Source organism: Crocuta crocuta, unplaced genomic scaffold (assembly GCF_008692635.1).
Source record: "Crocuta crocuta isolate KB4526 unplaced genomic scaffold, BGI_CrCroc_1.0 scaffold430, whole genome shotgun sequence".
NCBI classification, from domain to species: Eukaryota; Metazoa; Chordata; class Mammalia; order Carnivora; family Hyaenidae; genus Crocuta; species Crocuta crocuta.
In genome coordinates, this window is record NW_027527934.1 from 3,152,748 (window position 1) to 3,173,770 (window position 21,023).

Here is a 21,023-nt window from a genome sequence, read left to right on the forward strand (position 1 = left end):
AGCGTCCCAGGCCCCACCCTCCACTGGAGCTGGGAGGGCTGGACCCTGGAGCCCGAGGTCCCCTCCCTGCCTAGAGAGTGAAGAAATCCCTCACTTGGCTGCCACCACGGCCAGCTGGAAAGGCCCGCTGGGCTGAGAAAAGCTTTGGGGCTCAGAAGTTACCACTTTCATCATACGTTTTATTGGAATAAAAAGAAAAAACAGGGAGAGATTCACAACCAAGAGCACAAAGCCGAGGCAGGTCATCTCTGTACATTAGTTCTTGTATTGTACTGGTTTTAAGGCCGCGCAGATATACTTAACCCCATTGCACCCCACCCCACCACCTTGCCCTTCCCGTGCCTCAGTTCCCCTCCTCCCCCCACCCCTGACCCTGTTCTCCCTCCCCTCTGTGCCCACAGCTGAAGGCAATACTGAGCCTGCAGGAGGCTAGGAACCAGGGACATCCCTTTGGGAAGCGAGGTAATGAGGCTGTCCTGTCTCCTTCAGAGGCCCACCCCCTCATTCCCCAGCCTGAGATGGGGAGTCCTGCCCCCGCAAGGCTGACTTGAGTTCAGGTTACTTGGGCTCGTGCTTTGCCTGGTCACTGCCTTCCTCCCACTGTTCCTCATTTTTACCTGCTGACTCCCACTCCCTGCTAAGGCAGGCCGTTCAGGAGGAGACCGAGGCCTGGAGACCTTTGCCTGAGATGACAAAAAAGCCGAGTCCCCGACTTCCAGGTCCTATTCTGCACCTGCTGTGCTTTCTGGGTCAGGCAAGGGACACTTCACAATCTGCAGGGCAGCCTCCCCTGCCTGGGGGACCCTCACTGTTGAAACACATCTGAGTGGCACGTCCCCATCGAGTGGGCTCTTCGGCCACCAGTCTCTGATCCCACCCATGTCATTATTACTACCAGTGTCCAGAGACGTTGCCTGTGATACGTGCCCTGAGGCCAGTGAGCCCAGAACCCTGGGATATCAGGATATCAAGGGACCTCAGTCAGAACGTTTATTGTCCGAAGATGGCACAACAGGGGCAGTCTCCTCCTGCCGAAGGTCAAACAGCTAACCTGAGGCACATTCATATTTACTGTGCTCAGTGGTTGGTAAACCTCATGACCTTGAGGGTGGTTTTGATTTGTGGAACAGCCCGAAGTCATTTGGAACAAGCCTGGCAAATCATTCGGGAGGTCAAGCCAGGCCACACCACCGGGGATGTGAGGTAGGGCGACCGGAGCTTAAGGTGGCTTTCTCCTGGGGCTTCAAAGCTGGCTCTGAGGATCTCTTCAGATAAGCTCCAAAGATCCTCCATTCTTCCAGCCTCAGTTTCACTGAATTCTTTTCTCCCTGTGCTCATGACTGGTGGTTTCTCCTTTTCCTTCCAGAGCTGGCTACACCCGCCAGAATGGTGAGTGGCCCCTCCGTCCCCACTCCTCCTGTAGGGTTCTGGCTAGGAAGTTGTCAGAGTTGGGGTAGGGGGCCTGGGAGGGCCAGGAAATAGCCCTGAAACCAAGGGAAAAGGCCCAGAGCAGAGTGGCTCGTCTTTGCCACAAGCCCTTGACAAGGTATATGCTGTCCAACGCTACTGGGGAACCTCGCCTCTGGGCCCATCCCGGCCACCCACATTGTAGGAGAGCTGGTGCCTATAGGCACCTCTGAAGGGGAAGGTGCTTGTGGGTGTCCCCTCCCAGGCAAAAGGGCAACTTTAATCATTCTAGCTAGCTCTCAGAAGGAGGTCCAGCTTGTATGTGTGTGGGGGGGGTGCCCATAGCACCCCCAAGTGATGGCTTCTCCCTCCCTCCCATTTGCCGGTCAAACTCTTAGGTGCCAGGCCCTCCAAAGAAATCTGATGAGAACCTCTACATGGAGTGTGAGCCCAGTCCAGGTGAACACTTCCCTCTACCCCAGACCCATCCTGCCCCGAGGCCCTCAGCTGCTCACAGCAGGACACGTTCTGGCTGCGACTTCTTCCCTTGTCTTCCCCACTACCCCACCAATACACATGTGCCTTCGGACACCCACACGGACACCCACGCTTCGGCCTTTGGTCCAGGTTGACCCCCACTGTGCATACTAGAGCGGGGGTGGGGGCCCTTAAAGCAAGGGCTGCATGGGCTTCCTCACTGGGTGGAAGGACTCCCAGAGAGCCCAGGCTGCTGAGGGACAGTAGGCCTGCAGGCATCCGCACCCCTCCCTGGTCAGTGTGGATTTCCTTGCCTGGTACCCAGTCCAGCCCAGCCTGCCTTCGCTGTTTCAGTCCCGGCCTTGACCCGAACTCTGAACTCTCAAGTGCTGATGCCCCCAGTCCCTCTGCCAAGGACATCACTGGTGCCCAGGTGAGTGCCCACCAGGAACACGTGTGTGTACACAAGATGGCCAACTCAAGCTTCCCCAGCTCTGACTCTGGGATTTCTGAGTTCACTGGGCTCTTTCTCTTAAAGGAGATAAAAACCCTGAGTCTCTTCCCCAACTTGCTCCCCACAGGCCCACCGTAGCCCCCCAGGAAGCTCGGAATGTAAGAGGCTAGTAGCCAGGGGAGAAGTAACCTGGTGGGGTTGGGAGGAGGCCCAGGGGGTGGGCCTACAGGACCGAGTCTCTTCTGACCAGCCCTCCTGTGTCCCTGTGTCCCAGGGAGCTGCGAACGCCACTTCTAAAGGTGAGTAGAGGCGTCTTCAGCACGAACCCCAGGTAGTCCTCCCACCTCAGCCACAACCCTGAAGGCCACAGGCTCCTTTCCAGCCTCTCCTGCCCCACTTGGCTGTGGGGGTCCTCACAGCCCTGACTTCAGCTGAGAGGAGGCCTGAGGGGATCCCCCTGTGCATGTTCCAGGGTCTGCACCCAAGCAGGAACCTTCCAGCCTGTACCTCAAGATCATTCCTCCTTCGGAGGTCTCTCATGACCTAGCTGGTAGGTCCTACCACGCCCCGAGCCCTGGAGAGGAGGGATGAAGCACTGGGTGCCCTGCTTGGGGCTTCCGGCCTATGCGCGCCGCCCTCTACCCTCCCCCACCTCTGCAGCTGGGCCCAAAGCCTTCTCGGCCTAATCCCCACCCAGCCTCAGCTCTACAATCTGCTTCTTTCAGCAGGAAGGAGGTCCTCTTTTTCCTTTATAGCACCCACCGGGAGCCCCTCAGCTGCTGAGGTGAGGAGGGGCAGGGAGGGCTCGGGAGGAGGCCTCTTGTGGGGGCGTTTGCCATTGCGAGGAACACGGACTGAGCCTGTGTGTGCAGCACCATGCTGGGCACAAGGCATGGACACATTTCCGTTCTGCTGGCGCAGATGTCTAGGGAAGGCAGATGGGAACACAAGTGACTGTAGGGCAGGATTCTCTGCTCCCCAGCCCCCCTCCACTGCCCTGGCACATCTCTGAATGGCTGCTCGTGTGTGTACACAGGACAGCAGCCTTCTGGCTCAGCCTTGGTACTCAGGGAACCGTGACCGCCATGCTGTTGAGTGTGCGCTGCTCCAATTCCGAAAGGTGGGTGACCGCAGCCCCCCTGGGCCTTCTCGGGGCCCCTCCTGCTCACGAGCTGTGGCTGGCTGAGCAGGTGGGGGTGGGAGGGCAAGGGCACTGCTGGCCAGGGCTTCAGGCAGACAGTGGGGAGATGAGGTTGATGGACAGGGTCTCCTCCACAGGATGGGGCCTACACTGTGCGCCCCAGCTCAGAGCCTCGTGGCTCGCAGCCCCTTACCCTGGCAGTACTTCTCCACGGCCGGGTCTTCAACATTCCCATCCGGCGGCTGGGCGATGGGAGCCACTATGCCCTGGGCCGGGAGGGCAGGAACCACGAGGAGGTGGGTGCTGGATGGGGGCTACAGGGCGAGGGGGCACAGCACAGCCATACGCTTCTGCAAGGAGCATTTGCCCAGGGGAAAACCCACATTTTGCTTCTTTTTTTTTTCTGGACTGGGTGGAAATGACAGTGGCCAGTGACTCGGATTCTTTCCCAGAGGTCTGCCTTCCTCTGGGGGAGGCACTCCTGTTGTAGGGTACGGTCTGCCCAGGGCTTGGTGACGGGCACTGAGCTTGCCGTGAACCCAGCTAGGGGGAGGGAAGGGCCCAGGTAGTCCAGGGTCCTGTCCATCCCAAGGATTCAACTTTGTGTCCAGCATTTCCTGAGGCCTACGTGCTGGAGAACTGGGGCGGAGGCATGGCCCCAAAACTATTTCTACCTGGCCTGGGAAATAGGAGCTGGCTAACAACACGCCCGTGGGTGCAGTTGCAAGAAAATTGTGCAGGGCCTGGAACTGGGCAGCAAAACGGCAGTGGAGCTTCATGGGGCAAACAAGAGGGAAAGTATTCAGAACAATGTCAACAAACACCGTCCCCAGAGCCCCTCAGTTCCTTCAGGAGGTTTCTTCCAGGCACGAGGCTCAGGGGACTCACCAATGCCCTGCATTCCTGTCCAGCTGTTCTCCTCCGTGGCTGCCATGGTCCAGCACTACACACAGCACCCCCTGCCCCTTGTGGACAGACACAGCGGTAGCCGGCTGCTCACCTGCCTGCTCTTCCCCACCAGGCCCTGACGCCAAAGCTGATTGTACACAGCCACTGCCGGCCCCATAGTTTGCGCCTCCCTCTGGCCCCTCCCAAGTCTCCACCCCTCCAGACTCTCCCCCATCCCCTTGCCCCCATTCCCCGCAGGCCCGGATGACAGGTTTTGGGAAAGGTTGCCCAGAGGCAAGGCAGAAAGAGCCCCTGAGACCCCATCCCATGTTCACCGGAGCCTGGCTCTGCCCTGCCCCGCCGCGCTGCCTCTGCGGGGACTGGAAGCAGGCATCAGGCGGGGGTCCCCATTCCCTGCCCCCAGGCATGGCTGTGTCTGCACAGTTTACTAGGGCTTCCCAAGCTGCTTTGGATGAAAGCCTCCCGGGGAAGCAGAGCCTCAGGGGAACAACCCAGGGTACTGTCCGGACACAAAGAGCATCCTTTCACATACTTTTCGGGGCTTAGCACAGGGCTGGCATCTTTGCTTGCACCGTACATAGTCCGCTTTCAATAAAGATTTGTTGAATGAATTCCTGAATCTGCTGAGTGAATCAGAGGCGGCCTCTGTGAGGCCTCCATGAGGTTTCAAGGTTCTTAAGTGCCGCAGGGGACAGACTGGCCCTAGGAGTGATGGAGCCGCGGTGGCCAGGGCAGGAAGGGCCAGCCGCATTTCTGCCCCTGATTGGGTCTTTTGCCTGTAGACGGTCAGAGGAGGCCAGCCCGGGGGTGGCTGATTTTTTGTTTTATTTTGTTTGTGGAGGTCAGAGTGGAGAAGGGGTCGGAAACGCTTGGCGCTGTCTCTACCGCCCCATTAAATGATGAGCACGGCCTTGGTTAAGTACTTGTCCACCACCTATTGGCCGCATCGAGTTCCTCCAGGGAGGGATGAGCCTGACTGCTCACTTGGCGTTGTCTAGAGTAGGGGAGGCAGGCGTACCCCAGGTAGCAAATGGGTAATGGACACGCCAGTGCTAAGATCAATAGCCACGGAAGGCCCAAGGGTGGAGTTCCGAGAAGACAAGAGGCCAGAGAGCAACGCCGCCTCCTCCGGCTCTGGGACACCCGGAGGGTCCGAGATTGACNCAAAGGGCGGCTCTGCGGCCTCCTGGCGCTCAGGCTGGCACCGGGGGCCGGACCTCCCACCCCCGGCCGGGCCTCCGGCTCTGCCTCCCGGCGGCCCCCGGACTCTGGAGGGCGGGGAGTCCCTGGGTCGTGCCGAGGCCCCGGCGGGAGCGCGGGGAGATGAGAGAGGGGTGCCCCGGGGCACCGTGAGATGCAAGCGCGATATCGGGGCCAAGGTCGTGGAGCGTTGGCGGTTTTCCGCGTCACTGCCGGCTCTGACATATCACCCCCTCCGTAATTTCTGTAACAGAGGCAGAGCTAATTGTCCCTACACAATTATCCCAGGGGGGAGGAGGCTTAGGTGAGGCGCTCTCTGGAAAGCGGGGAGGACAGTGCAGGGCCTGATGGGGAGCGCTCCGGCGCCTCTCTCCCAGATGAGCACGCGACAATCCGGGTCCGTGACTGCCACTTTCAGGGATGCAGTTTCTGGCCAGGCCACCTGGAAGAGAAGCAGCATGTGGCAGGTGGCGCAGGGCCCGGTGAGGGTGGGCGCAGCTGTGCGATGTGGGGAGGGGATTAGCAGCCGGAGGCTCCCGCAGAAGCAGGGGGACAGGAGACCCCAGCTCTGTTAGTAGCCCTGGCGCCCTCTGGACCTTCCCCAGCCTGACCGGGCGGGACCTCAGGGGCTGAGAGGGTGGAGAGCCCAACTTCGGGGTGGGCTTCGGGGTACAGTCAGATTCTCACATCTCCCGCCAGATTCTCAGCTTCGACTTCTGAGGAGCCCTCTACCCTAGGGCCCGCTTTTCTTAGTCCCGAATTTGCCTCGCCCCAATGCCAGCTGGCCTGTGGGGGGAGCGGAGGCCACAGCTCAGAGCTCTTGAGGTGGTGGCCTCACAGAGACTCTGCTTGGTTCCAGTTGGAAAACTAACTTTAAGGAACTAGCTTCAGCCCTTCCCTCCCCGGGGAAAAAGAGAGGTAGTGCGGACCAGGCAGTGAAAACAGCTTGTGATAAGGGCCACTGAGGGCCAAAAAGAGCTTGGTCTAGAGAGTGACTCAGTTTAGCTAGTACCTCCTCAACCTGCAGGTCACACTTGGATGTCCTCTGTTCCGGGAAGCCTTCCCAGATGCCCAAACCTGGGCTCAGGCACTTAGGACACCTTCCAGCAATTGCCTTTTCACTCCCAGAAAAGGGCCAAGCTACAACTGCCCACTATTGCGTATTCAGGGCCTCGAATACGATAGATGACAAATATCTGTTGAAAGAGTCACTGATTTTCTCTAAAGCTGTGTGTTAATGTTCCTTAATCAGATCTTCCTTTGTAAGAGAGGAAGTCCAACCTAGTGCTGTCCAATAGAACTTTCTGTGGTGATAGGAACATTGTAGATCTGCCTTGTCCAGTCTGGTAGCCACAAGCACAAGAGGTTATTGAGCACTTGAAAAGTGACTCCTGTGACCGAGGAGCCAAATTTTTAACTGGAATTCAATTCATTTGAATTAATTTAAATTTAAATAGCCACATCTGGTTTGTTGCTATCCTGTCGTTCCAAGTATTTTGCATTCCAAAGTGTTAGGGACAGTGGTAAAAGAGAAAGCTGGAGAAGCTGGTGGAGGGTGGAGGGTGGGGTNGTGATTTCAGTGAGTGATGACATCCTTTGATTTTTTTGCCATGCCAGTATCCCTCCATACCCCATCCCGTTTCTTCTCACCTGACAGGCTGGCCGCTAGGAAATTCCAGGCAGAGTCACCAACTGGGTGACCAAGTCTGGGAGAAATACCACTTGGTATTCATTTGGCGACGTAACCCATGTGGGGCCACAAGTGGTTCGCCTGTCTCCATTCGCCACGAAGGGCCTGTAAGACAGGGGGCAAAGGAAGTATGCAGCCCGGAAATGCATGAAAGTCGTGGCTGCCCACCCTGGCAAGACCACACCTGCTGCGGCTGGGAGTGTGCTCTCTGCAACCAGTCAGCAAGCTTTCAGCTTTGGTTTCTAAAGCAGCAACTTGACCTTGGGCAAAAAACATGGGCTCTGTAGCCTAAAGGACCCATGTTTGAATCTGGCTCAGTTACTCATGACCTGTGTGACCTTAACTTATGTCTCTTTTACTTTTAAAATGAGGGTAGGGGCGCCCTTGGCTCAGTTGGCTCAGCGTGTCTGACTCGTGACTTTGCCTCAGGTCATCTCAGAGTTGGTGAGATGGAGCCCTGCATCGGGCTCTGCACTGACCACCTGGCATCTCGGAGTGAGCATGGGATTCTCTCTCTCCTCTCTCTCTCTGCTGCTCGAGTGAGCACGCATGCTCTCTCTTTCTCTCTCAAAATAAATAAGCTTTTAAAAAAACTTTAAAATGAGGCTAATAATACCTACTTCTTAGGGGTACTGTGAGAATGAGAATGTATGTAACAAATATTTAGCCCAATTAAGAGCCTGGCATATAGTGTAGCCGAATGATTGGTACCTGATAATAATCTTGTGACTACGCCAAGCCTGGTTCTGGTCCCACATACATGATCCCTTTTCATGGGCCCTTTTTTCTTCTTTCTTTCTTTCTTTCTTTTGTTCTTTCTTTCTTTCTTTCTTTTGTTCTTTCTTTCTTTCTTTCTTTTGTTCTTTCTTTCTTTCTTTCTTTCTTTCTTTCTTTCTCTTTCTTTTTTCAAGGATCAGAGGTTTTTTTGTTTTGTTTTTTAATGTTTGTTTATTTTTGAGAGAGAGACAGAGCATGAGCAGGGGAGGTGCAGAGAGAGACAGAAACAGAATCCAAAGAAGGCTCCAGGCTCCGAGCTGTCAGCATAGAGCCTGACACAGGGCTCAAAACTCATCAACTGTGAGATCGTGACCTGATCAAAGTCAGACGCTTAACTGCTTAACCCAAACACACACACACACACACACACACACACACACACACACGCATAAACACACACACATACATGCAAACTTTAGGTATTGCAAGTACTATAATTATTGTTTTGTCTGCCCATCTGGCTTTCCTATCCCCCCTCCCCTTGGTAACCCCATCCACTTCCTTCACCATAGGTCCAAGCATGTGACCTAGGTCTGGCTAGGGCCAAAGCAGGCCCAATCAAAGACTTCTCTGAGATAAATATATTGATGTTGAGAGAGAGAGAAGCCCTCTTTCTAAGCCCGAGTTTGGGCTGTAAATGGCTGCATCCCCACCACATGGACAGAACCTAGCTGCAAAAGTCAGGCAAAGACAAAGAGCAAGTATCTTGGAGACACTGGGTCCTGCCCCAAGGTCACAACTTTTGCTGTGGTGCCTCTCCCAGCTATGTGAGCTAGAAGTTTCCTTTTTGGTTTAAGCTACTGGGAGTATGGCTTCTGATATGTGTAGAGAAGACGCCTGCCTGCCACAGGCACGTGTTTCCTTGAAGTTTGGGGACATCAGAGATTGTTCCAAACAGTTAGTTGTAGAACCAGAGTGTAGACTTGTCTGGCCGGCTCTAGATCTACCGTAAAGTATACCACACACCCCACACATCAATCACAAGTATTTACTGAGTGCATATTAGATGGCAGGCACCAAACTAGTATCTTGTCCCCTCTCCACAGCTACTGAGGGACTTTGTCTCCCCACTGTCACTCCCCGTCTCTAAGGACCCTCGAATCAGAGGACATAAAAAACAGCTCTCTCTACCAGTCTGGGGGAACATGTGCACTATCTTTACAGATCAATACCCCCAGAATCTTCCTCATGTGCCAAGGACGTGAGAGGAACTAGCCAGCTACCTACCTACCTGCCTACCGTGGTCTGCTCAGCATGGAGCTAAGTCCTATCCCTGGCCCAGAGCCCTGTGACAGTTTCTGCCTCTACCTGACTCTGAGCGACAGGTTTCCAGTTCTTTACAGCTGCAGTGACCATTTATAGAGACACTGAAGTCATTTTAAAAGTGTTTTTTTTTAAATCTAGATTGACCCCAGATGTCCCTTTTGTTTACTTTGCAAGTCTTGTTGAGGAGACAGAGGGATGTTGGAAACAGAAGGACTTCAGGACAGTGGTTTCCAAATCTGGTCCTCAGAACACCCATGGACCATGATGATGACATCACCAATGGGTGACAAAAAAGGAGAAAAACGCACCCGCAGAATGAGCTCTTCCTGAGGCAAAATTATTCCATTTAAAGGACCATGTTTTAAAGGGAAATCAAGTTATTCCTCCTTTTTTGGTATTAAAGTATACTTTCTTTTAGGTCGCTTGATTTTGCTGGGCCTCATCTTTAAAATGGAATAGGAGAAAGGGACACCTGGGTGGCTCAGTCAGTTAAGCGTCCGGCTTCGGCCCAGGTCACGATCTCGCAGTCTGTGAGTTCAAGCACTGCATCGGTTTCTCTGCTGTCAGCACAGAGCCCACTTTGGAGCCTCTGTCCCCTCCCTTCTCTCTGTCCCTTCCCCAGTCACGTGCACGTGCTCTCTTATCTCTCTCAAAAAAAATTAAAAATTTTAAAAATTAAAAAATTAATGAAATAAAATGGAATAAGAAGGGCAGGAAAAAATAAAATAAAATGGAATAGGAGGCGCAGGGTGCTTAGCTTAAGTAACCTCCAAGGGCCCTTCCAAACCCCATATCTTCAGGGCCTGGGGCTAATTGCATGTTGCCTGGGCTTGCGTGTCTTTCACAGCCTGGCCTAGCTCCTCCTGTTCTCTCTACTTTTCCCCGCCAAATCCCCTCTAGATCTCCCTGCTCAGCCCTGAGAGGCTTGCCTTCTCAGCTGAGATCTCTTACGAGCTCCTTGCGGTGAAACACCCCCTCCAAAGTGCACTTTGGATTAAATGAAAACCCGGGAGGTACAGCTTATAAAAGGCAAGTGTAGGTCTGGAATAGTCTAATGTTGTCCTGGATAATGAGTGGATGAGCCCAGCCCCGTTAAAGCCTGGAAGTTAGGGCAGAGGGTCTGAGCCTGGGAGTGAAAACCCAGGAACAAACACCAAGGCAGGGGCTGCATGGGGGGAGAGCATGGAAAGAGAAAGTTCTAGCAGAAGAATGCTGTCATGGACTCCTACAGCACGGGAGCTGGGGAGCCATAGTCCATCTTGTCCTGTCTCCTCATGTTGCAGATGAGGAAATCAAGGCCAAGGAAGGGGACAGGAGTCTGTCCTGCACACACCCTCACCCCCAACTTAGTCCATTGGTTGGGGGTGGGGTTGTGTACATTTTTTCTCTAGCAGCACCTCAACTCTGGGTAAGGCCTGGACGTGGAGACCAGCCGAGGGAGACTTGGAAACGGAGTCCAGGAGAAGCCGGAAGCACTAGGTTAGGGCTGACCCGGGCCTCCCATGAGCCCTTGGGTCCCTGCCCCCGAGCCTGCCCTCTCTGCTCTAACCCTTTGGGGTCTCCTTGCCTTTGTCCATCGCCCTCAGCTCAGCTCTCAGGACACCACAGACCGCAGGCCCGGTGCTCTTGGAGCAGGAGGAGGCTGGCGAGAGAGAGCACTGGCAGTAGAGTGAGGAGGGCTGATGAGTGCCTTCCTGAATCCCCGGAAACTCCACACGCCCCTTCGAGAAGCCCCGGGAAGAGGGGAGACGAAGGGGTTCTGGTATGGCACTTACATTGAGAACAGACTCCTCTCCCCGACGCACAGAGACCTTTGTGCCCCAAGAGGATTCAGGGACACGGGAGCTGCCGGGCAGTTCTGCCCGATCCTCTATCCCACACCCTCGGGGGAACAACAGAACAGGAATCCCTCTGTGAGCCACCTGTCACATTCCACCCGGAGGTGAATCATTAATAAATCAAGGGTGAGATGAAAGGCCACATTGGAAGTCTCTGTGATACACATCCGGCCCACCTCTGCGGCACCTGCTGCTGTTGGTAGAGGGTCCTTTTTTTTTTAAGTTACCTTCTTTTTTTTTTTCTTATGTTTTTATTTATTTCTGAGAGAGAGAGAGACAGGGTGAGAAGGGGAGGGTCAGAGAGAGAGGGAGACACATAATCCGAAACAGGCTCCAGGCTCTGAGCTGGCTGTCAGCACAGAGCCTGACGCAGGGCTCGAACCCACAGACTGTGAGATCATGACCTGAGCTGAAGTCGGATGCTTAACTGAGCCACCCAGGCGCCCCGGTAGAAGGTCATTTTTAAAGTGGTGATATCAGGGGCCAGGAGGAACTGGATCCAAAGTCCCCACATCTACCTGGGGGACACTGCCAACTTTAGGAAACCATCCAGCGAGGAGACCTTGGGCAGGCTGGGTGACCTCCCAGGGCCCTCAGTTGTGCTCGTCCTTGATCGCACAGGCCATGTGCTGCCTGGGAAGCTGGGAATTGAGGCAGCTGGCTGACCTGGAAATGGAGAGTCCGAGGAGCCCGAGGCTTGCCTGCTCCCCCTTGCCACTGTCACCCCGAGAGTAAGAAGCAAGGCCAGGAGTCTCCTGGGAGCCTCCCGCCTAATTCCCAGGGCCTGGCAGCCAGCTCCGCAGCTGATGCAAGGCCAGAGCTGGGTGAGCTCAGACTGTCTCCGGCACAGGGAGCTTCTTGTACCCCTCTACACTCTAGAAAACATACCCATTCACTCCCTTCTGCCCTGGCCCTCTTAGATCTCTAGCTCCATTCCTTCTGGAAGCAGAGCACGGCCGCCTCACGGGAGCAGGAGCGGCTTGGAGCCGGGGTAGCGCTGAGCGTTTCTGAGTCAGTCCAGCTCCCCTGCAAGGGCAGCCTGTGAACAGAGCTGGGCCCTAGAGCCCTGCTCCCAGGGGAGCAGTTCAAACAGGGCCTGGGCACCTGTTGGCCCTCAGGCTGTATCTACGCCAGCCCAATTCCTCTCCTCGGGGAGGTCAGACTCTCTTATCCTGTTAGAGGGTACACTTACCCCTACCTGTCCCCACCCTCTCTTTCGAATGCCCAGGCCACCCCCCCGAGTCATCATCAGCTCAAGATGAAGATTCATTCAGCATCAATTTACTAAGAGCTCTGTGATAATAACAGGACGTGTAATAACAACACGGATAATGTGAGCCACATTTTACAAAGTGCTTTCGTGATTGATTAGTGCTCCAAGGGACGGTGCCACGGTGTAGGGAAGCCCCAGATGAAGCAGCCAAGGCCCAGAGAGTTCTCCTGGCAAAACCAGGAGTCACGTCCACAGGGTCTTCCCGTGTCCTCATTCTGCCTTCATCCTGTCCCCCAGGTACACACCTGAGCAGCAGGCAGCCTTCCACAGGCAGACTGGGTCACTGGGACCCCACTGAGGCAGAGGAACTTTTCTCAGGGGCGCTGGGGACCCAGTGGAGGAGACCGGGAGAACAAGCTGTGGATTTGGGTAGAGGTGAGCTGGGAGCCACACCTGTCTGGGAAGGCCTGGAGACTTTCTGGGAGCACGGGGGGGGAAAGGTGCTTGGAGCACTCCAGTGGCAGCTCCTGTGTGTCAGCTGCTCCCTCAGACCAAGGCTCAGGGGCCATACCAACCTCAGGCTGCTGCCAGCTGGTTGGGGTTGCTGCCTGAGGTTGAAACAGGCTTCAGGACTGGCCCTGCATTCTGGCTTAGGACCCGTGAATGCCCATGTCAGGGTCGAATGAGGCATTTCCTATCATCTGCCCCCATGCTCTTTGGGCCTGCCCTTTGCCCTCAGCTGTGCCTGAGCCTCCCTAGGAGGCCATATGCACATCTTCATGGCCCCCGCCCACCCTCTCAGCACTGCTTGTCACTGACGCAACTTGTGACACTTGTGAGCTCAGGCCCCCCAGGCTTGCAGGGCCCGCCGTGAGCACACAGTGCCCTGCACCGGAGGGGACGGCCTGTGCCAGCTGTACCTGATTCGGTACAAGCCTGGTGGAAAGCTCTGTGCCATAGCTGGAGGCAAAGAGGGAGGCAGGTGTGCCCTTCTCACTGGAAGGACTTGGACATGAGACACCCCAGTCCAGCCGCCACACCAGGCCCAGCCTGCAGGGCACTCCAAGCCCTTCGCTCTGCTCTCGCCTCCCTTTGCCAGCTCCTCATGCTCAGAAAAAGGGGATCTGAGGGAGAAAACCCAATGCAAACCCAGCTTCTGGCTCTGTCCCAACCTCAAATCGATTCCTACAACCACTTTTAAGTTGGAATTATATTTATTATTAGATATTACAGTCACATGGTATTCGATTAGAAAGCCATAAAAGAGTATATAGTACAGAGAAAGATGGTGTCCCTCCCATACCTTTTGCTCAGCTGCTCTGTTCTCCTCCCCAGAGAAAAGCAGTGTTACCGGTTTCTTGTGTATCTTTCCAGAGATAGGCTAGATTAACTGTGGGATTTTTGTTATCAGAGCTTGCAGAGCAAGGTCACATCTTGCTCAACTTTTCTGCTTGAGATGAGGAAGGATAAACTCCCCTGCTTTGAACATTCTTTGAGAGTGGACAGGAAGTGACCAGAGATTAACCTCCCCCGCCTGACCCACGTTTTGGCTCTCTCCCCTTCACTACCCTCCACCTGTTACTTTGCCAGATGCCCAAGGCAAGAGTGAAGGACAGATGGTAGTGGCCTCGTTTCTTAGGGAAGCTGAGGAGCCAAGATACTAGGGAGATTCGAGGTCTCATGCCTTGGCCTGAGCCACCCTGGTTTTCCCATGACATTCCCTTCACCTTCTAAATGACCCTGAGTTCTTAAATATCTTTTTTAAAAATGTTTTTAAATGTTTTTTTTTTTTTTCATTTATTTTTGAGAGAGAGAAAGACACAGCCTGAACTGGGGAGGGACAGAGAGAGACAGAAACACAGAATCCGAAGCAGGCTCCAGGCTCTGAGCTGTCAACACAGAGCCCAACAGGGGGCTCGAACTCAGGAACTGTGAGATCAGGAACTGTGAGCCGAAGCTGGCCGTTTAACCAACTGAGCCACCCAGCCACCCCCTAAATATCTTTTTGCCACAGCCAGACTATGGACATTTCAAGGGCAGGGTTAAGGACTCTTCTTCAGCCACCGTCTCCGAGCTGGCCTCCGAGCTGGGCCCTGGTCGACTGCCCAGCAGTGGCAGACAATGTCGGCCTGATCAAATGAGAGAAGCAGAGGGTGTGCTGTTCTTCCAGGGGCGTCACAAGGCCCCGAAGTTTGCTACCTGGATGCACGCACATCCCTGACCGCCAGACTCACTGACCCATGGGTCTGTGCCTGATTAGTTTTTTTCTTGCATAGTTGGCTCAGTTAATGGCTCTGCTCAGAAGGCCAAGGCCGTGGGTTTGCTCCTCAGGGGTGGAACTGTCCTGTGGCGAAACATTCTGTTCCTTGCCTGTGAACGATACAGAGTGTTGCAAATTACAACTGGATGACGAAAAGAGATTGTCCCTCCGTGAAATGCAAAGTGTAAAGTTGTCTGGCTGGAGAGGGTGACCTCCTTTGTGATCCCCATCCCCACCTCTCCGGTCCCTGGGGTTTCTCTGGGGTGGGTCCTGGTGCGTCCTCCTGGTATGTCTTATATGTAAAGTCTCACGTCAGTAGAGCAGGTCTCTCTGAAGGTTATAATGTGCCCAGAATGATTAAGGCTCTGAGAAAACAGGGTAATAAGAAGGGACAGTGGCTTCAAAAAGTATGAGCTGTACCTGTTTGGTGATGCAGCAGGAACAGGAAGGAGACTTTATTTCAGGGAACAGAAAGTATTGGCAGTGGCTGTTGTGTGAATTCAGGCTTGGTTCTACAGTGGGGTAAGGGGCCCTGGGAGGGAGGGCTGGCAGGGAGGCCCATGACCATGACCAGAGGGGGTGCTGACTTGAGAGGATCCAGGGCCGTGCTGCTAGAGGGGCAAGAACAGGTGATAGTCAGGGGCTGCAATCAGAGGGGATACTTGAGTATGGAGAAGGGTGAGGGAAGGGCAAATCTAAGGCGCAGCAAGTCAGGGGTCACAGAAAAGGAAGGCTCCACCAGATGCCAGAAAATCTGTGTATGTACAAAAGAACTCATCTGTTCCAACATCTGGCTCCTCTTCCTGCTTCTTCATTCTGCTCAGGGTGTCACCCTTCTGATGGACCAGGACACCTGGTCTGGACCCTGGACCTCACCTGACTCTCACAAGGCTCCCCAGAGACCAAATAAATCTCTACTGTGGGATCGCAGGCCCCACCTGCCTTCCTCAAATTCCAGATGTGGCCTCCTTCTGAGCCGGGTTCCATATCCCTACCCCGCCCCCACCATCGCCTTGTTCCCTCTGGATTGCCATTACAGGTGGCTGTGTTAGGTCAGGTTCAACCTAATTTGGAGTGCAGGATGACTGTCGAATTCAATTGGATGGAATTGGTTTGTTGAACAATTGACCAATGAAAATGGTGGCCTTTCTTTAATATAGCCGTAATACCATTCCTCCAGAGAAACTGTTGATAAAGTAGTAATAGAATCACCCAGATATAGGCCAAACCTAGTCTGTCAATAATACTAGCACAACACCACCTCACCTGGCCTCTGAGGCTCCACTCTTCCTTGGTTGCCTTCTTTTTCACCGGCCCCTCTTTCACCATATATCTTTCTGGTTCCTCTTCATCTTCCTGATGTCTAACATTGGAGGCCCCAGGACTCAGTCATCCTTTTTAACTATCCTTGCTCAAACTAGATGACTTCATCCACGAAATGAGGTCCATCTGTCCATGCTGACTGCAACTATGTTTTTGTTTTTGTTTTTAAATGTTTATCTATTTATGTGGGTGGAAGGGAGGAAGAGAGAGCACAAGAGGAGGACGAGCGGGGGGAGAGAGAGAGAGAGAGAGAGAGAGAGAGAGAGAGAGAATCCCAAGCAGGCTCTGCCCTGTCAGCGCAGAGCCCCATGCCGGGCTCAAACCCATGAACTAGGATATCATGACCTGAACTGAAACCAAGAGTCAGACACTTAAGAGTCAGACGCTTACCGACTGAGCCATCCAGGCGCCCTTGACAGCAATCATGTTTATATCTCCAGCCTGAGCCTGTCCCCTGAACTCTAGGCTTGAATACTCAATTGTCTACTCAACGCCTTGACCTGGACATCTAACAGACATGGCCAACACACTATCCAAAATCAAACCTTCACTGTGCCCCTAACCCTGCTCCTTCCACAATCTTCCTGTAGTGGAAACTCTGGCAGTTGATTTTCTTCTTTTTCGTAACGCAAGTGCCTGACTTAAGCTTTGATTGCCAAGGTATCACTTCCAAGAGGCGTCCACTCTGCCTAGCAAGCTACTGGACTAGACAAAGAACTGGGCTGCTCCCTGGACTGAGGCTCCTTTGTTTCAGAGATTTTGGTTGATTTTGATAACTGATCATTTGGGCCACTTGCCTTTATTCTTCCCTTGCTTTAAATTCCCACTTTTATGTTTTAAAGTCACCAAGACAGAGTGAGTCCATGAAACCCTACGCCTCTACCCTTGACCCCAGACCTGCATGTACCTTCTCTCTCTCTCTCCCCCTGACCTCACTGTGTGGCCCCAAGTAATCTACGTAACTTCCAGGTCCTATAAACAATAAACCTTTATATTTTAAAAAGTTTCCTGATGGTTATTGCTGAAGGGTGTCTTGCAATCATTATAAGAACTACAAGGGTGGGTCTGACCACAGCTTTGGTTATTGACAGGGTGAAACAGGCACACAACACTTCCCTAGCACAGTAAATAGCTACTTGGCACCTTCATTCTTCCAGTGCTCAGATCAAAATTGGTTCCTTGATGTGTTTCTTCACGGTCAATATATCAGCAAATCCCGTTGGCTCCACCTTCAGAATATATCCACCATGCCCTCTCTTGCCGCTATTCTTAGGCACAGAGGTCTTGACCATGGCCTACCAGGCTCTCGTCATCTGGTCCACCTCCACGTCCCTGGCTTCATCTCCTGCCACTCCCCCTACTTGGCTTCTGCCACACAGGCCTTCTGGCTGCTCTTCAGACCCTCAGCCCACTCCTGTCCGGAGGCCTTGACCCTGCTGTCCTCTTGGTTTGGAATTCTCTCCCCAGGCACTCTCAGGGTTGGCTGTCTCATTCCTTCTGCTCTCTGCTTGGATGTCACCTCCTCAGTGAGACCTCCCTGAACTATCCTATTTAAGATAGCAAGCCCTCCCACACTTCAGTCTCTAGACCCCTCTTCACATTCCCTTCACAGCACTTCACCGCCACATGGGATATCATGAGCCACCTGGGTGGCTCAATCGGTTGAGCATCTGACTCCTGGTTTCAGCTGAGATCATGATCTCAAGGTTCATGAGTCCGAGACCCTCATTGGGCTCTGAGCTGATGGAACCTGCTTGGGATTCTCTTTCTTCCTCTCTCTCTGCCCCTTTCCCACTCTCTCACTCTCTCAAAATAAATAAACTTAAAAAAAAAGTGCTTAGGAAAAGATATTACAACTTTCTTGGGTGTTTACTGTGTGCCTCTCCCCTCTAGAAACTCCGTGAGGGTGGAGAATTTGTCTGAATTGTTTGCAGCTAGACTCCAGCATCCAGAACTGTTCTTGGCACATAGTTCCATAGTTATTAAAGTTGTTAAATGAATCATCAGGCTTAGAGAAGCTAAATTTGTTCCCCAAGGCCACACCACTAGCATATGTAGAACTCAGAGGGTGAACTAACTTGCCCAGGGTCAGAGTGAGATGCAAAGTTGGAATTCAAGCCCAGGGCTGAATGAACTACTGTGCTTTCCACCTCTCCACCCTCCCAAGGTCAACCACCTGATTCACCTAATTGCCATCTTCCTGAATACCAGCCTGCCCTTCAGCCTCTCTCTGGCTGCAATCCATACTTTAGAAAACAATCGTTGATGTACTTTGTTTAATTATAGCATACTACATGATTGACCTAAAAAATAGGAAAATATTTTTTAAAAGTCAGAAAGGAAAAAAATTACCAATTGCCCAGAATCCAGAGACCACCATAGTTACTATATTGCTACTTAATTCCAGTCTTTTCTATGACATTTGTGCATAATTGGGGATCATCATTATAATCCAGGCCACACGTCCGTGATTCTAGCCCCAACAAAAGAGAAGCAAAGGCATATAATGGGCATAGAAAGACAAGCAGGTTTTGGATAGAGGACCCATAGAGAGGCAGTCACACCAGGCAAGGGCGGACGAGCACGAATGGACACGAAGGACCTGAGGGAGGGGAGGGCGGGAATGATGGGGATGGCTGTCTGGACAGGAACGCCGGGGAAAGTGAAAGACATGGCCAAGTGGGAGGAAGGCGTGGAGAGCTGAGAACAGCAGCCGAGGCTGCAGAATTTGGACCCAACAAAGGAAGCCTCCAAAGATTCCTGAGTGTGGGGTGGAGATGCTAGAGGTAGGGAGACATTTTGAGATAAAATGGGTTCTCATCAGGGATAATTCAGACAGAAGCAACTGAGCTAAATGTCAAGGTCACAGGAAGGGGAGGAGTCAGAGATCACTGCCAAGGTGAGTGGCAGAGCGACTGGGTAAAGAGCGGTGGCTTGATCAAGACTCAGAAAGGGGGGAAGGGGCCTGATGGACTCAGTTCCGGTTGTTGAGAATTGGCAGGGAGCAGTTCTACAGGCTGCAATGTCTCAGGGGGCAGTGTAAGCACAGGTGTGTCCTTGAGAAGAGGACACACAGGCAAGGGAATCAAAGGCTGGAGAAGTAGGCACCAGGACATTCTCCAGCCCCGACTCTCTGAAGACACTGGCTGCCAGACGGAACCTGCCCTCGCTTGCCTGGTCTGAGGGCCCGGCACACAGGGGCCCAGTGGCGTCCTCCTGACTTCCTTCCCCTCCCCTCAGGAGGGCCCTCCACTGCCCGTGGACCGGCACCTTCTCCAGCTCTCAGCTTGCCTCCACGTGCTGGGTCACCATCCTCCCACGTGGGCTCCCGTGTCTTGCTCCCCAAGCACACCCTCGGCTCCTGGGCTTCTTTGCAGCAGAAGCTCCACAAATGCCCCGTGACTTGACGTCTCTTTCTCTTCTCTCTCCATCCAATCCCTAGCTCTGTCAGTTTCGCTCCCCACCGATGGCCAGCAATTGAGATAGACTCTACGAGTTGCAGGTAACCTTGGGGTGATTGTGTCCACCATTGCTGACTGCAGCCGACTTAGCCCTATAAGGCTGCTTTCTAGTACAGACTCCTGAACAACTACTCAGGCCAACTTTAAAGTGCCAGTGACCACCCCCCCCACCCCCGTTCCAGTTCAGATGCAGATTCTGGTTCAGCGGCCCCGGGGGAGTTTGAGATCCTGTTGTTGTTTCTAACAACTCCCAGCAGATACTGCTGGGCGACACCTGGAGTTTTGGGGACCTGGGTGACTTTGGGTAGTCACTTTAATCCCTCTGACCCCAGTGTTCTCATCTGCCATATAGGGCTCTGACCACTTCACTGGGTTACCCCATGGTCACATGAGTTAGTGTTGGTGAAAATAAAATAAACACCAAAGTCGCTGAACAAATGTCAGATGTCACCATCCACCTCCTGTGTTGCTGTCAGGATGAATGTGATAAAATACACAAAAGGCCTTACAGGTGTGCAGGAGATGTGAGTAGCTCCCCTCCAGAGGCTGAAGGGTTGCAGATAGAGATGCTGTTCTCAAAGTCAAGACAAATATGGAGTCCCTCTGGGCTGGAGTGAGGCAAGAGGGTGGAGAAGAGGGAAAGCATTAAGGGTACACAGCGCCACAAGGCCTGGCCACGGCACCATTAAGAAAGCACAGGCCTGGGCCTCTCCAAGAGGACCTACTCACTGCCACCCCGCCCCCTCCCCCCCGCCAAGCAAAACTCTGCCCCTAGAAGCCAGTCTCAGTGCTCATGCTCTGTCCCACGAGCCCAAACCAGCTCAGTTCCCAGGCCTGCTCTGGCTCTTGACTTTAATTCTTATACTTGCCTTGCTTGTCTGACCCCTCTTAGCCTGGGAGTCTGGCACTGACCTTGACTATATCTCTTATCTTACCCCATTGTCCTATGACTCCTGTTACGTACCACTTATGGTGTTAGTGACAGATTGCCATACCGATGCCAGCCTATCCCAGGCAGGGTCCCATTCTGCCTGATCTGTATGATAGGTTGGACACCCACGGCAATCTCACAGCCATTTACAATGGGATGAGTGTGAAAGCCATTACCAGCAGGGTGACTATGCATGGTGACTAATGGGTTACCTGTGCCAAGGGAGTGGTAGGAGCTGAAAATAATTCTAGGTTTCAGGTCCGGGAGGTAGAATGATGAGATCAATGAGGAGCATTGAGCTTTGGGACCAGCTCTGGGGAGGAGGCCAAGAGGAACTTTCTCTCAGGCTGGTGGGACTGGACCAGAGAGGTCAGGCGGAAGTGGGGGCTTAGAGACACCCATATGGATGGAATTGCTGAATCTGTGTAGAGAGAAAAGAGAAGACTGAGGATCAGACATTGGGAAATATTGCTGTCCACCCATAGAGCCGAAATTAATTCTCAGGTCACCGTCATTCTGACCAGGTCTCTCAAACAGACTGTGTTCTCTCTCTCAGGTCCCAAAAGGGTCTCCTCCAGGTCCTTTCATGGAGGTGGGTATTGACAGCTGGCAGGAAGGCAGGCAGCCTCCGGTCTCACTTTGACAACAGATCTCGAATTTAGACTTTTGATGTTAT

The 21,023-nt window shown here is 53.3% G+C and overlaps 1 protein-coding gene across 1 annotated transcript; it reads left to right on the plus strand.

The window, feature by feature from the left end:
• Positions 1-1,341: 1,341 nt before the first annotated feature.
• SH2D6 (SH2 domain containing 6) lies at positions 1,342-4,936 on the plus strand. The gene is made up of 10 exons (XM_077751938.1): positions 1,342-1,389; positions 1,806-1,866; positions 2,239-2,317; positions 2,466-2,496; positions 2,613-2,637; positions 2,811-2,888; positions 3,067-3,122; positions 3,375-3,458; positions 3,617-3,775; positions 4,391-4,936. The coding sequence occupies exons 1-10, from the start codon at positions 1,387-1,389 to the stop codon at positions 4,505-4,507; spliced, it is 693 nt and encodes a 230-aa protein (XP_077608064.1). The 5' UTR covers positions 1,342-1,386; the 3' UTR covers positions 4,508-4,936.
• Positions 4,937-21,023: the final 16,087 nt, after the last annotated feature.